The 13,880-nt window shown below is 49.0% G+C and overlaps 1 protein-coding gene across 2 annotated transcripts in view; it reads left to right on the forward strand.

The window, feature by feature from the left end:
- Vwf (von Willebrand factor) overlaps positions 1-13,880 on the forward strand; it is a 158,829-nt gene that overhangs the window by 21,436 nt on the left and 123,513 nt on the right. Inside the window, exons 1-3 of one of the 2 annotated variants that reach the window (XM_031383472.1) lie at positions 1,389-1,662; positions 2,863-2,917; positions 3,979-4,143. In XM_031383472.1, the coding sequence (XP_031239332.1) occupies positions 1,654-1,662; positions 2,863-2,917; positions 3,979-4,143 (229 nt within the window). In that variant the 5' untranslated portion in view covers positions 1,389-1,653. Of the gene's footprint in view, positions 1-1,388; positions 1,663-2,862; positions 2,918-3,978; positions 4,144-13,880 lie in introns of those variants that run through there. The other variant, XM_031383471.1, reaches the window with a different exon arrangement.

Consider the following 13,880-nt stretch of genomic DNA (forward strand, 5'->3'; position numbering starts at 1 on the left):
AAAAAAAAGAAACCAGTATGAGTAAACCTGTAAGCAGAACCCTTCCATGGCCTCTGCATCAGCTCCTGCCTCCACATTTCTGCCTTGTTTGAGTTCCTGTCCTGACTTCCTTTGGTGATAAACTGTGATGTGGAAGCATAAGCTAAATAAACCCTTTCCCCCCCAACTTGCTTTTTGGTCAGGGTGTTGGTATTTCATCTCATCAATAGAAGCCCTAACTAAGACAGTGGAAAAGGGAATGGGGGAGTGTGAGGTGTGTGTGAAGAGGGCATAGCAAAAATGGGGGCATAGCGGTTCTTCAGAGGCTTAGTGCAGGTGGTATAGTGAGAAGCAGGGATGTAGGCCACTCCTAGACACTCTGCCGTGGCTGCCCAGCTGAGTGCCGGGAATCCCACTGAGAAGGTCCTGTCTCAGTCCTTTCTCCTGCCTTATACCCGTTGTCTCTTTGAACAGGAAATAGTGTGTCAGATCAGGCTGAGAACTGGGCTTTTGGGAACAGGAGGTTGGGAGGCAGGGGTGGAGTGCATATGTGTGTGGGGATTTATGCTAGTGTGCAGGTATGTGAAGAATCCAGGCTCTGGAGGTGTGATGGAAACCCTGGGATGTAGCTCAGAGGAAGACTGTCTGTCATGCGCAGGTCTTGGGTTCTGTGCGTAGCAGAGAGCAGGTGTGTGCGTGCAGGTCTTTGGAGGGGGGCAGTATTAGAATGGAACCACTATTTCCACCCCCTACTTCCCTAAGGCTTGGATTGGGACCAGGGCTTTCGTTTTTTGTTGCTGTTTGTTTTGAGATGGGTTCTCTCTCTCTAGGCCTTGCTGTCCTGGAGCTTGCTAAGAAGACCAGGGTGGCTTAAAACTAATAAGAGATCTTCCTGCCTCTGCCTCCAGAAAGCTGAGATTAAAGCCCCCATGCCTGGCCCAGGGCCTTCATCTTTAACCTGTCCACAAAACACTGGCTAAGATCCAAACAGGCTGTTTTTGTGAGGTCTGGCCTGGACCGTTCATACCTGTGGGTGACGGGGTAGGAAGTGTTAACATACTTCTTCCTCTCACCCTGATGCTAAGTTGGCTGGGTCAGAGGTGTTTTTCAAAACCCCTGGAACTTGGAACCAGAAGCCATGTTGATGTAAGCCTGCTTCTCTCTCCTAGCCTGGACCAGGCTGTCATGGGAAACCTACTGTCCCTGGTCCTGGCTGCCGGTGGGGGCACTCAGGGAGTCTCAAGGACCAAACTGAGCTGTGGTGGTGTTTGGGGAGCAGAGGTGGGGGCACTCAGGGAGTCTCAGGGACCAAACTGAGCTGTGATGGTGTGTGGGGAGCAGATTCCGGGAGCTCCAAGTCTTATCAGCCTGGAAGGGCGACTACTGCTTCCTGCCATTGTTTCCCGCTGGGTAATTAAGAGAAGACCAGGGCTCTGTTGTGGCAATTTGAAGCTATTGCAGGGCAGGGGAATGGGCTTGGGCACAACTTGGGCTTTCTCTCCCTGGCTCTGAGGACTTCGAAGCCCCTGGACAACTTGACAGCAAGACGGCCCAGAGCCTGAGCAGATCCATCCAGCAGTTGCTCAGGAACATGGCTTAGGAGTGAGCGGCGGTGGCACCACTGAGTAGCGGCTGGGGTTCCCAAAGGACTTCGGAGTTACAGCCCCTGTTTGTATGGGGAAGGTATGATGGGTTTGGATGGAGAGCTGGCTTGGTTGCCGGAGGAAGGTACAGGGCTGCCCCTGTACCTTCTGGCTGGGGATCCTCCTATAACAGAAGGAGTTTGTTTGGAAGAGAGATTCAAAGCTAGCTGGATCCTAATGTCCCTTCTGTTGATGCTGCTGGTCCTGCTTTTCTTTCTCAAGAGTCTTTCTGGCCTGGCAGAGCTGTACTCAGATGAGAATGACAGGCCCTTTCCCTCCCTTCTTGAGCATGTGCTTGGAGCCCCTGACATACCTGTGTGCTGGGAGGGCAAGGGAGAGGGATACCTGCTTTGTGACCCAGTCTTGACCATGTTTGGCTCACATTCATAAGATGCTGGGTTTATCCCTCTTCGTTGGTCTGAATGGACGTTATGTAAGAAGAGTTGTACCCACTATGCCCTAGGTGGTTCCTTACACGTTTCCTGTAACCTCCTCCAGAAGAGAGGGGCAGCAGCAGAGGCTCTGAGGGTTGGGGGGCTATGCTCTGACAGCCAGAAATGAGTGGGCAGTGGGGTGAGGCACGTTGTAAAGAAATGTCTGCAGGTCCAGAGCTGTTAAAGCCCTGTTCCCTTGCCAAAGTCATTCAGTGAACATTTACAGAGCATGTCCTGGGTGAGTATTATTGCAGGTCTTAGGGATGTTGGTGAGAGAGACGGTCCCTGGTCTAAAGGTGCTTACAGTCCAGGGCAGGTGACTAACAAGTTCTCAGTGGTGGCCTCTGACTGGTCTCTGAGTCTGGGTTCCAACAGTGGCAACAAAAGACAGCCCCTTCTCCTCCTAGTTGGTTGCCATGTGTGATGGTGGAGTGGTAGCCTTGTTTCAGCTGCAGGGCTGTGGGAACATGGGATGCTAGGCTAATACGGAGGGCAGCAGAAGAGAAACAGAACTTTCCCACCCCAGCTGGTCTTGGTACCATTGTCTGGAGAAGGTCCCAGCAGTGTGGATTGCCAGGATTGTCGCTTTTAGGCCTGGCCCTGCCATGGGAGCATTTTGGGGACTAGTTCTCCATGTTTAAAGGGGTATGGAGGACATTGAGAATCCATATTATTATTATTATTATTATTATTATTATTATTATTATTATTATTATTCCCTCAATAGATGCCTTGATGGTAGCATATCCTTGCAGCCAGCTCTCTGGACAATGAAAACCAGTTCATTTCCTTTTTTTCCCCCTCAGATGATCCCTTTCAGGTATGAGATCTGCCTGCTTGTTCTGGCCCTCACCTGGCCAGGTAGGTACCAAATACTTTCTTTTCTTACCTTTTCCCAAGACCACTGGGAACACCTCCTTCCGGGACTCAGTACATGTGTCTGGAGCTCACCTGTGCTCCATCTGTGTTAGGTTTGTGATGTTAGGAGTCACTGGCCATCTCCTATGACAGTTATGCAGAACCTTGTTTCTGATTTACATCCCCTCCAAACTAAATATCTGTTTTTATGGTGTTTTTTGTTGTTGTTGTTGTTGTTTTTGTTTTTGTTGTTGTTTTTCGAGACAGGGTTTCTCTGTATAGCCCTGGCTGTCCTGGAACTCACTCTGTAGACCAGGCTGGCCTCAAACTCAGAAAGCTGCCTGCCTCTGCCTCCCAAGTGCTGGGATTAAAGGCACACGCCACCACTGCCTGGCCAAACTGAATATCTGAAAGGACTTGGTGGCACGGAATTGTGCCATGTGATGGGAGCACAGGGAGGGACAGATGGCATCCCAGCTTTGGAGGCAGCACTTGTTTTCTTGTGGTCGTCTGGCTGAACCTCTCAGGGTAGATGAGGAGACTGCTGGTCAGAGAGGAGACGCTACTGCACGAGAGTCACACAGAGCCAAAACCTGAGGATGCTTCTCTGGGTTCTGGGCCACCCCCTTCTCACCACATTGCTTGTCCCACCTTAACCTCCCTCACTGAGATTCCACATTTGGAAATGCCAGCCGTACCCTTTGACTGGTGAAGCAGAACAACGAACAAAGCGACCGTGGGAATGCCAACTCGTCACTGCCCATGGTGGGGCACAGATGATTCTACCATCTCTTATAGTCTGAATTCTTCTATGTCCTCTAAATTTCCTATAACAGGCACCCTTGCATAAGGCAGTAAGTGTCAGTAAGATGAGTCTGTGTCCTGGAAGATTGTTTCTCCATTATTATCATGAGTCTGGGGTCATGCTCAGAGGCAAGGACCTCATTTAAAATGGAAAGCACTCCCTTGCTTCTACTTTCTATCCATTGCAGCCTGGTTTCTATGGGAACAGAGAGCATTGGGCTGCTGGTCCCATTGTGCTCATCTGTGGCCTCTTCCTTCAGGGACCCACTGCACAGAAAAGCCTCGTGACAGGCCGTCGACGGCCCGATGCAGCCTCTTTGGGGACAACTTCATCAACACGTTTGATGAAACCATGTACAGCTTCGCAGGAGGCTGCAGCTATCTCCTGGCTGGGGACTGCCAGAAACGATCCTTCTCCATAATTGGTGAGTCCTGGGTACCCGTGGCAGGAACCCAGAGCAGGGGCAGCTGAGATGGAGGAGGGTTCCAATACTCAGGACCTGAGATTAGAGGTCACTTCTGAGAATGTGGAGGGCAGTGGCCTTACCATGACACATTCCCTTGAGGACAGTGGCCTTCCCATGACACCTTCCTTTAGGGTAGTGGTCTTCCTGTGACACCTTCCCTTAGGGCAGTGGTCTTCCTGTGACACCTTCTCATAGTCTGGTGTGAGGACATCTGTGTTACTTTAGTGATTGTGTACATTGATGTGGGTCCAGGCAACATCTCAGGAGTTCAATATTATAGAAAAAGAAGATGACGTAGAAGAGCTTTGGGGCAGGTGGAATTCAGAATTAAGAGGTTAGGTACCTCCTAAGTTACTGACAGGAGCCGATAGTCCACTTGTGTTGTCTTTGCATCCTCATCACAGCTGTGGGATGCAGATACAATCATCCTTGTTTATAAATGAGGAACGGTATTCAAAGAATACATCTCATCTTTCCTAGGAGGAACTGGACCCCACTTTAGCCCATTCAAGTTGAAAGGCACTCCCTCAGCACTAGGGAGAGAGGGTGTGCTCTAAGCTGTAGGCAATGATAGAGAACTAGGGTCCCTTGGTCCACTCTAAGAACTAATTCATTGTGAGCACGGGGGGGGGGGGGGGGGGGGGGGGGAGGATGTGCTGTAGACCCAGCAAGGTGGAGCCCTCTGCCTTGGGGAAGTGAGATGACCAAACAGACAGATCTGTATTGTTAAGGAAACATTTTGAGAAACTTGTTAAAACTGGGAAGGAAGGCCTTGAATTCAAGAGGGGCTGCTGGGGGAAGTGGGGGTTTTGTGGCAGGAGAGGGTAAGAGAGAGGCTCTGACTCCCAAATTCCAACAGGAAAAGTACATGTTTAGAGTCAAGGAAAGTCAGGGTGAAGAGGATTCTGGTTAAGCCCGAGTGATAGGACTCTTGGTGAAGACAAGTCAGAGTGACAGACAGGAAGGTTGGAGATGAAGAATTTGAGCATATATTGAATTTTTCTAAACATTATTAGTTAGTAATAATAATTGTTATTATTAGTGCATGTGTGCACATGTGCAAATTCCAGTGTGCCACGGCTCACGTGGAGGTCAGAGACTGACTGTCAGGAGTCGGTCTCACCTCTACCTTGTTGAGGCGCTGTCTCTCTTGCTGTTTTGGCAGTGCTGGGTATTCTGAGCCATCTGGCCCATCAGCTTCTGGGCCAGTCTCCCCTCTCCACTTCCCATATCACCTTAGGAATGCGGGGCTCACAGACATGGGTTCTGGGGGTCAAACTCAGGCCACTAGGCTTGTACAGCAGGTATCCCCCCCACCCTTGAGGCATCTTATTCCCATTAATATTGGGCTAAATGGGTAAGTCCAAGGACAGAATCTCAAGGTCAGGGTCCAGTCTAGAGAGGGTTGAAATGGAGCCCGGCACAAGGATGGCAGCATGCAGGGTCTTGCTTGACACATAGGCTGGTCATGCTGTGGGCCCATGCATGTGTTACTCTGTTTGTAAGCTGACTGTGGCCACGGCTGTGAGATTCCGCCTCCCCGAATTCAGTGTGGCCCACACTGCTGTTAAGATGGAGGTTCTCCTGCCTTAGCCCTTTGAGTGTTGGGGTTATAGGTATGACCAGCTCTCCTGGCTTCCTCCGGCTTCTGGGTTGCTCTTTGTCCCAGCTAGTTTTAAGTCAACTTGACACAGCTAGAGTGATCAGAGAGGAGGGAGCCTCAATTGAGGGAATGCCTCAGTAAGATCAGGCTGTAGGAAAGACTGTAGGACATTTTCTCAATTAGTGATTAATTAGCGGTGTGCTAGTGCTAGCGCAATCCATTGTGGGTGATGTTATCCCTGGGCTGGTGGCCCTGGTTTCTATGAGAAAGTAGGCTGAGCAAGCCATGAGGAACAAACCAGTAAGCAGCTCCTCTCCAAAGGCCTCCTGCCTCCAGGTTTCTGCCTTGTTTGAGTTCCTGTCCTGACTTCCTTTGATGATAAACAGTGATATGGAAATATAAGTCAAATAGACACTTGCTTTTTGTTTTTTTTTTTGTTTGTTTGTTTTTTTGTTTTTTGTTTTATTCGAGACAGGGTTTCTCTGTATAACCCTGGCTGTCCTGGAACTCACTCTGTCGGCCAGCCTGGCCTCAAACTCAGAAATCCGCCTGCCTCTGTCTCCCAAGTGCTGGGATTAAAGGTGTGCACCACTTGGCTCTTTTTTTTTTTTTTTAAAGATTTATTTATTTATTTATTTATTTATTTATTTATTATATGTAAGTACACTGTAGGTGTCTTCAGACACCCCAGAAGAGGGCATCTGATCTCATTACAGATGGTTGTGAGCCACCATGTGGTTGCTGGGATTTGAACTCAGGACCTCCGGAAGAGCAGTCAGTGCTCTTAGCCACTGAGCCATCTCTCCAGCTGGTCTTGGTGTTTTATTGCAGCAATAGAAATGCTAACTAAGATGCTTTCTTAGACTATCTTTCCACCAGCTCTCCTGCCTCTGTTAGCAAATCAGTCACTTTGGCATCCACCACTATCTTTCCTGTTCTCTAGCAGCGCCACAAGGCAAAGACAGTATCTTGTTCTTCTTTGCTTTCTGTTGTTCAGTGGGATCTCTCAACAAGGACTGGAGAAGGATCTGTGAAACCTGGAGTTATGCTGTATTAAAGCAGGAGTTCTCAACCCGTGGGGCGTTACCCTTTCAAGGGGTCCCCTAAGACCATCAGGAAACAGTAGCAACATTACAGTTATGAAGTAGTAATGAAAATACTTTATGGCTTGGGGGGGTCACCACAGCATGAAGAACTAAAGGGCCACGGCACTGGGAAGGTAGAGAACCACTGTATTAAAGGAAAAATATTCATGCGAGTTACATTTGAGGAGTCTTGAGTGAGGGGCTTTGGTTAGGTGGAGAACACAGGGAGGTTTCCCATGCACCAGGGAGGGTCAGCATGAGCGAGGGGAAGAGGCAGGAGGGAGGGGGTGCTCATTATGGGGAGCCAGGGTCCAGATGACTAAGGCTGGAGTGATGGTCAAGCTTGAGCCACGTTCCCACCGTCAACAGGTGTCAGGATCACCCAGAGGAGTTCTAGAGCTATTGCTTGGTTCTAACCCCAGAGTTCTGGCTCCAGAAGCTCAGGAATGGAACCAAGAATCTCATGTCTAGTAATTTCCCAGCTGCTGCCGCTGGAGTTTACGGGGGACCGAACCGTGAGAAGCATGGGGTTTTTCTTAGGGTTACTACTGCTGTGATGAAACACCGTGATCAAAGCGACTTGGGAAGGAAAGGGCTTGTTTATCATATACTTTTACATAACTGTTTATCATCGAAGGAAGTCAGGACAGGAACTCAAGCAAGGCAGGAACCTAGAGGCAGGAGCTGATGCAGAAGCCATGGAGGAGGAATGATGCTTCCTGGCTTGCTTCTCTCACTAAGCCTGCTTTCTTATAGAACTCAGGACCACCAGCCCAAGGATGGTACTACCCACAATGAGCTAGCCCCCATCCCCCATCAATCGCTAATTGAGAAAATGCCTTACAGGCCTGCCTACGACCTGATCTTATGGAGGCATTTTCTTAGTTGATGTTCCCTTCTCTCAGATGACTCTAGCTTGTGCCAAGTTGACATAAATTTATCCAGCACAGGGTTGTAAGTGTGTGTGAGAGGCTGAGGCTGAGGCTGAGGTAAGGGGTCTTGAATCTACTGTTGTGGAGAGACACCATGACCAAAGCAAATGATAGAAGAAACAATTTGTTGTGGCTTACAGTTCCAGAGGGTGAGTCCAGGATTGTCATGGCCTGGACATGGAAGCAGGTAGGCAGGCAGGCATGGCTCTGGAGTAGTAGTAGAGGGCCTCCATTCTTATCTACAAGTAGGAGGTGGAAAGAGGGAGTGTGAGCTAATTGGGAATGGTATGACATTTGACACCTCACAGCCCACCCTCCGTGAGACCCCTCCTCCAACAAGGCCACACCTCCTCATCCTTCCTAAATAGTCCACTCACGAGGGACCAAATATTCAAATAGTTGAACCTATGAGGGACATTCTCATTCAATCCACCCAGGATGTCTGCTCCATTCAGTAGGCTGGGAGGTAGCAGGGTAGAGTCTTGCATAGTAAAGAGAGTCAGAAAGAACTAGAGTACTGGCAAGAGAGGGCTGAGGGGCACTGTTCTTTGTCAAGGTTCTATTGCTCTGAAGAGACACCATGACCACAGCAACTCTTATAAAGGAAAGCATTTAACTGGGGCCTGCTTACAGACTCAGAGGTTCAGTCCGTGCTGGCACACAGATAGATGTGGTATTAGAGAAAGAGCTGAGAGCTTTACATCTGGATCTGGAGGGAGCAAGAAGAGAGAGAGAGAGAGAGAGAAAGAGAGAAAGAGAGAGAGAGAGAGAGAGAAAGAGAGAGAGAGAGAGAGAGAGAGAGAGAGAGAGAGAGACGGCATGGCTTGAGCATTTGAAACTCCAGTGACACATTTTCTCCAACAAGGCCACACTTACTAGAACAAGGCCACACCTCCTAATCCTTGTCAAGCAGCACTATTCCCTAATGACCAAGCATTCAAATCTATGAGCCTGTGGGGGGCCATTCCTATTCAAACCACCACAAGCAAGTATATGGGAAAGAAGGATTGGTGGCCTGGGTCACAGTAACAAGGCAAGAGCTGTAATGGGCCAGAGACACTTTTGGGATGTGACAGCTGTGGAAACCATCCTGAATACTGGGCTGTGGGGTCCCACAGAGGCAATAGCTACGGTGTGGTGCAGAAGAGCAGAAATCTCCTTCTGCCCTGTCTAGGGAGGCTGGGACTCAGGCCTACCACTCAGGTAACCACAGCGTGTATTCTCAATGGAGCTCTTCCTATCTAGCCATCATAGTGGAGAGGTACAGATACCGTACCTGGCGACTATGGCCGCTGGTGAGTCAGAGTGGAGTAGGAATGATAAGAGTTTTTGGACTGTTTTTTTAAAAGATGATTTTCTATTTATGTGTATGTGTCTGTGAATATATACTATGCATATGCTGGTGCCTGTAGATCCCTTGCAGTTACAGGCACTTATGAATCACCTGATGTGAGTGTTCGGAACTGAACTCAGATCCCTGGAAAAGCAGCGCATGCTCCTTCCGACTGAGCTGTCTCTCCAGCCTTGACACACGATTTTGACAAGGTTAATGGTATCACCTCTCAGTTTAGGGAGGGAGATGCTGTGGCTCCAGGTTCAGGGAGGGAGATGCTGTGGCTCCAGGTTCAGGGAGGGAGATGCTGTGGCTCCAGGTTCAGGGAGGGAGATGCTGATGCCCTCCTGGAGGATGTGTCTGCCTTAGCTTTAGCTTCTTTCTCCCGTGGATCCTGCCTAGAGACAGGTTAGTAAGGAGTACACAGTGAATCTTAGGACCAGGCATAGAGTTCATATTTTGGGTTGTAGGGACCCAGCCAGCATATTAAAAAAGCCCTCTTTCTTCCCCCACAAGGGCAATTCAAACTGCCTCCTTCCATGAAGGGAGCTCTCATAGTCAAGGAAACGCAGTCTGTGTTGGTGTCTCTGGAATGTCATATGACCCCACCAGGAAGGCCCTTGTCTATGTCTCTGTTGCTGGGACATGATACTCTGACAAAGGCGAGTTACGGGAGAGTTTATTTTGGCTCACAACTGGTTACAAGGGAAGTCACAGGGGCAGGAGCTTGAGACGGCTGGTCACGTAGCATCTACAGTTAAGAAGCTGAGAACAACAAATGCTCATGAAGAGGAACTTTTTCTCCTTTTTTGCTCAGGAAAGGGTGGGTCTTTCCATTTCAGTTAACCTAAGCAAGACAGTTCTTCTCAGGCATGCTCACAGGCCAACCTAACCTTAGTACTTCTTGACATAGGCTCCTCTTCTAGGTGGTTCCAGAGCTTATTGCATTGAGATGACATTATAACACCAATCCTTAGTGGCCTATGAGATTAACCATCACAGCCCCTTTGACTACTTGGCTCTGGTTAGCACTGGGCTCATCACCTTGGGTTACCCAACGGGCTTATATTTACAAAGAGACTACACCGCTCTGAGGAGATGGAGGCACAGAAAGAGCCATACACTCATGTCCCTTCCCCATCAGAGTCCCCAGGGAAATGACAGTCTCTTTAGCCTCCTGGTTTTTCTATGATTCAGGCATGTGAGGCTCAGGTGAGATCAGCTCATTGAAAACGTTGACCCGTTGTGCAAACTAAGTCTCAGAAGCATCCGGGTCACTCTGGGATGTCCTGTTATTGAATTCTGTTGTCAAAGAGTCACACACTGCTGTGCCTCAGTGTGTTCCTGTCAAAGTCAGGTTCTCTTTCATGGTAACTCCCTTCTGCCACCACACAGGGCTGTAGCAGAGACCCAGCCTCATGGGTCACTCTTTCTGGTTTCAGTACCCAGGGGGCCACTTTGACATCCAAGGAGGGACCATGCATTTCCAGATACCTCTGTCGATTCTCCAACGATTTGTGATTCTTTTCTCGTGACAAGTTGCTCTTGTCAAGGGTCAGTTTTCTGGAAGCCGTTGGTCAGAATCGGTTCTAGAGTAAATGTGCTTTACTGTAGATTGATCGTATTTCCATCTCAATCCTGTGACGTCAGAAAGATGGTTACTTTTCCTGTTGATATTAGGAGTGTGTGGGAGGCAGGCTGGAGTAGTGTTGGGGAGGGGATTAGAATTCTGGGTCAGGGGAAGGGACCCTTAGGCTTTGGACCCTGGGTTTCGGTTCTAGGCCTAGGATTACCTTGAGCTCAATTGTTCTCCAGAGACATCCTGTTTCCTTGATTTTAAACCATTTGCATTCCTGTCTGGGTGTTTGTGGGCCTTGCTCATATCCTGGGTAAAGTGTTTCTGTCTGTGCACGTAAGCCTACCTAATGCCAAGGGTAGCCCTGTTGTGACTGGGGGCCCAAGTCAAGGTTTCATGTCTTCCACAGTCAGCACAAGGGCCACAGAGAGACCTGGGAGTCTGCCCCGATTCCTCCGTTTTGTATAGGTCCTTCTCTTCTTCCTAAGTCATGGCCACAGATCTGGCTCCCAGATTAGCCCAAGGAGAGTGAGCCATAAGTAAACAGAAGCCTGCTCAGTCGTTTCCATAGTACAAGATGTGTGAGAATGAGCCTCCCCACCCCCAGACTCACCCTGATTCAAGCTCCCTGTGTGCTTCTGAAGGGGTAGGATGCCTCCTGCTCCCACCAATGGGGTGAGGGTTGGTGGCTCACTACTTTCTGAGCATCTGGTACAGTAAGTTTGAGGCCAGCTGGGAGCCTGGGAGAGCCTGGCTGGTTTGTCTTTCCTCTTGGGTGGATACCCAGCCTTTCCTTGCCTAGCAGTGCTAGAAAATACTACCTTGGAGGTGTGTGGTGTGTGGGGTTCCCTTTTGGGGGGTCCATGGACACTTTGAACGGCATCCTTTTCTAATGGCTGCACAGTGTTTGCAGGAAGGAAAGAGGCAGGTGAAATGGAGGGGTTTTAGAGTTCCTGTCCATGTCAGTGGCTTGCTGAATCCACTGTGCTGAGAGATCCTAGGTGGGCAGCTTTGTGTGGCCAAAGGTTACATTTGAGCTTAGGGATCGAAAACCTGCATGCTGTGCTCCGGGTGACCAGTGTAAACTAAGAGTTCTTAGAGTGGTTTCCCCACCACAGGATAACTGGCAGCGTCTGGGTGCCTTTTGGAGGATCATTTCTGGGGTATGTGCTACAGACATCTAGTGGGTGGGGCCAGGACATCTAGTGGGGGGTCAGGATATCTAGTGGATGGGGCCCGGTTGCTGTTACCCATTCTGTTTGTAGTGGGTCCGGCAGTAAAGTGTCCAGTCTCCAGTGTCAATGGTGGCCAGGTAGTGAAATCAGATTATAACTATATATATATATTTAAGCCTCAATTTCTTCAACTGTAATATGATAGCAATCTACCTGGCCTGGTGGTACTTGCATACAGTCTAAGTACTTGAAGGAATGAAGTGAACTTGAGTTCTAGCCTGGCCTTTGGAACATAGATGCTGTCTCTTGGAAGGAAGGAAGGAAGGAAGGAAGGGTGGAAGGAAGGGAGGAAGGGAGGAAGGAAGGGAGGAAGGGAGGAAGGAGGAGACAGTTTAGGTCAGTGTTGTTCTTACTGAGCTATAAGCCATGGGCTATAACTCTCGTTTGCAAAGGACAGCGATTGCCAGGAAACTTTGGAGTGAGTGGCATATGGTAAGGGTGAAAACAGAAACTCTGTGTGTGTGTGTGAGTGTGTGTGTACTGGCTCATGAAGAAAAGGGTGTTTGAACTGTGAAACTTAAGAGTTCGGATGGTCTCAGAGATCCTCCTTGTTCTCATAGTGTGTCCTTTTGAACACTTCCAGATCCACTGGCCCCACCTGCTGTCGATGTGGCCAGTGGCTCTGAAGCCTCTTCACCTTGTGGGATCAGGAGCTCCACAGCTTCCACACAGTTCTGCCATCATTGAAGGTCACATTGCTAAACCCACCCCTGCTCTACATTGCTAATTTCCACTTGTCTCTGAGTAGGAAATGGGATCTGGGTACCATAAACTATCCACTTCAGGACCCCAAATTCTAGCAGTAGGTGAGTGAAGATCCTGGACCACCAGTTCTGACCTGCTCCTTCTTACATCTGGCCCACCTTGACACTTCTTAGCTACCTGACCCCCTGGACTTCTTAACTCTGGTCTTTTCTGGAGCCTTGAGCAAGTCCTTCAAATGTTCTATGGTGTTTGGCTGATCTCAGGGAGTCCTGTGGATGGGGGTAGGAAGCAATGAAGAAACCAAAGGGATCAGGGATACCACGAGAACATGGCCCACAGAATCAACTGACCAGAGACTCATGGGGGCTTGCAGAGATCAGGGAGACTGCAGGGGTCTGACCTAGGTCCTCTGCATAGATGTTATGGCTGAGTAGCTTGGTATTCTTGTGGGAGTCCTAATAGAGAAAGGGGCTATCCTTGACTCTTTTGCCTGTTTGCGGGACCCTTTTCCTCCTATTGGGTTGCCTCTTCCACCCTTGATATGATAGCATGTGCCTGGTCTTACTGTAGCTTGATATGCCATGCTTGTTGATGTCCCTGGGAGGCCTGCTCTTTTCTGAGGAGAGGTAGACAGGGTCTAGGTCTTGTGGGGGGGGGGTGTTGAGGAGAGACTGGGGGAAGAGAGGGATGGGAAACTACAGTCAGATCTAATATATGAGAGAATTAAAAAAAAAAAACATTGAAGGGCAGGTGACTCTCAGAGTCACCCCCTGGGGGATCCACACTCCACAGCTTTTTTTTTTTTTTTTTTTTATTATATGTTAAGTACACTGTAGCTGTCTTCAGACGCACCAGAAGAGGGCATCAGATCTCATTACGGGTGGTTGTGAGCCACCATGTGGTTGCTGGGATTTGAACTCATGACCTTCCAAAGAGCAGTCGGTGCTCTTCCCCACTGAGCCATCTCACCAGCCCCACTCCACAGCTTTTATTATACAAAGTTAGTTTGTCTCCTTTCCTGTCACATTACAAATAAGGTAACTTTGAGACAGCTGGTCCACTTTTCCTTTTGTTTTAGACAGAGTTATGCTATGTAGTTCAGGCTGGTCTGGAACTGGTGATCTTCCTGTTTCACCCTCTTTCAGTTTCAGGATCACACCTCACTTTATTTCCACTTTATTTGACTTTGTTCCCATTTTCTTCAGGCTTTTTTTTTTTTTTTTTTT

Source organism: Mastomys coucha, unplaced genomic scaffold, assembly GCF_008632895.1.
Source record: "Mastomys coucha isolate ucsf_1 unplaced genomic scaffold, UCSF_Mcou_1 pScaffold20, whole genome shotgun sequence".
Taxonomy (NCBI): Eukaryota; Metazoa; Chordata; class Mammalia; order Rodentia; family Muridae; genus Mastomys; species Mastomys coucha.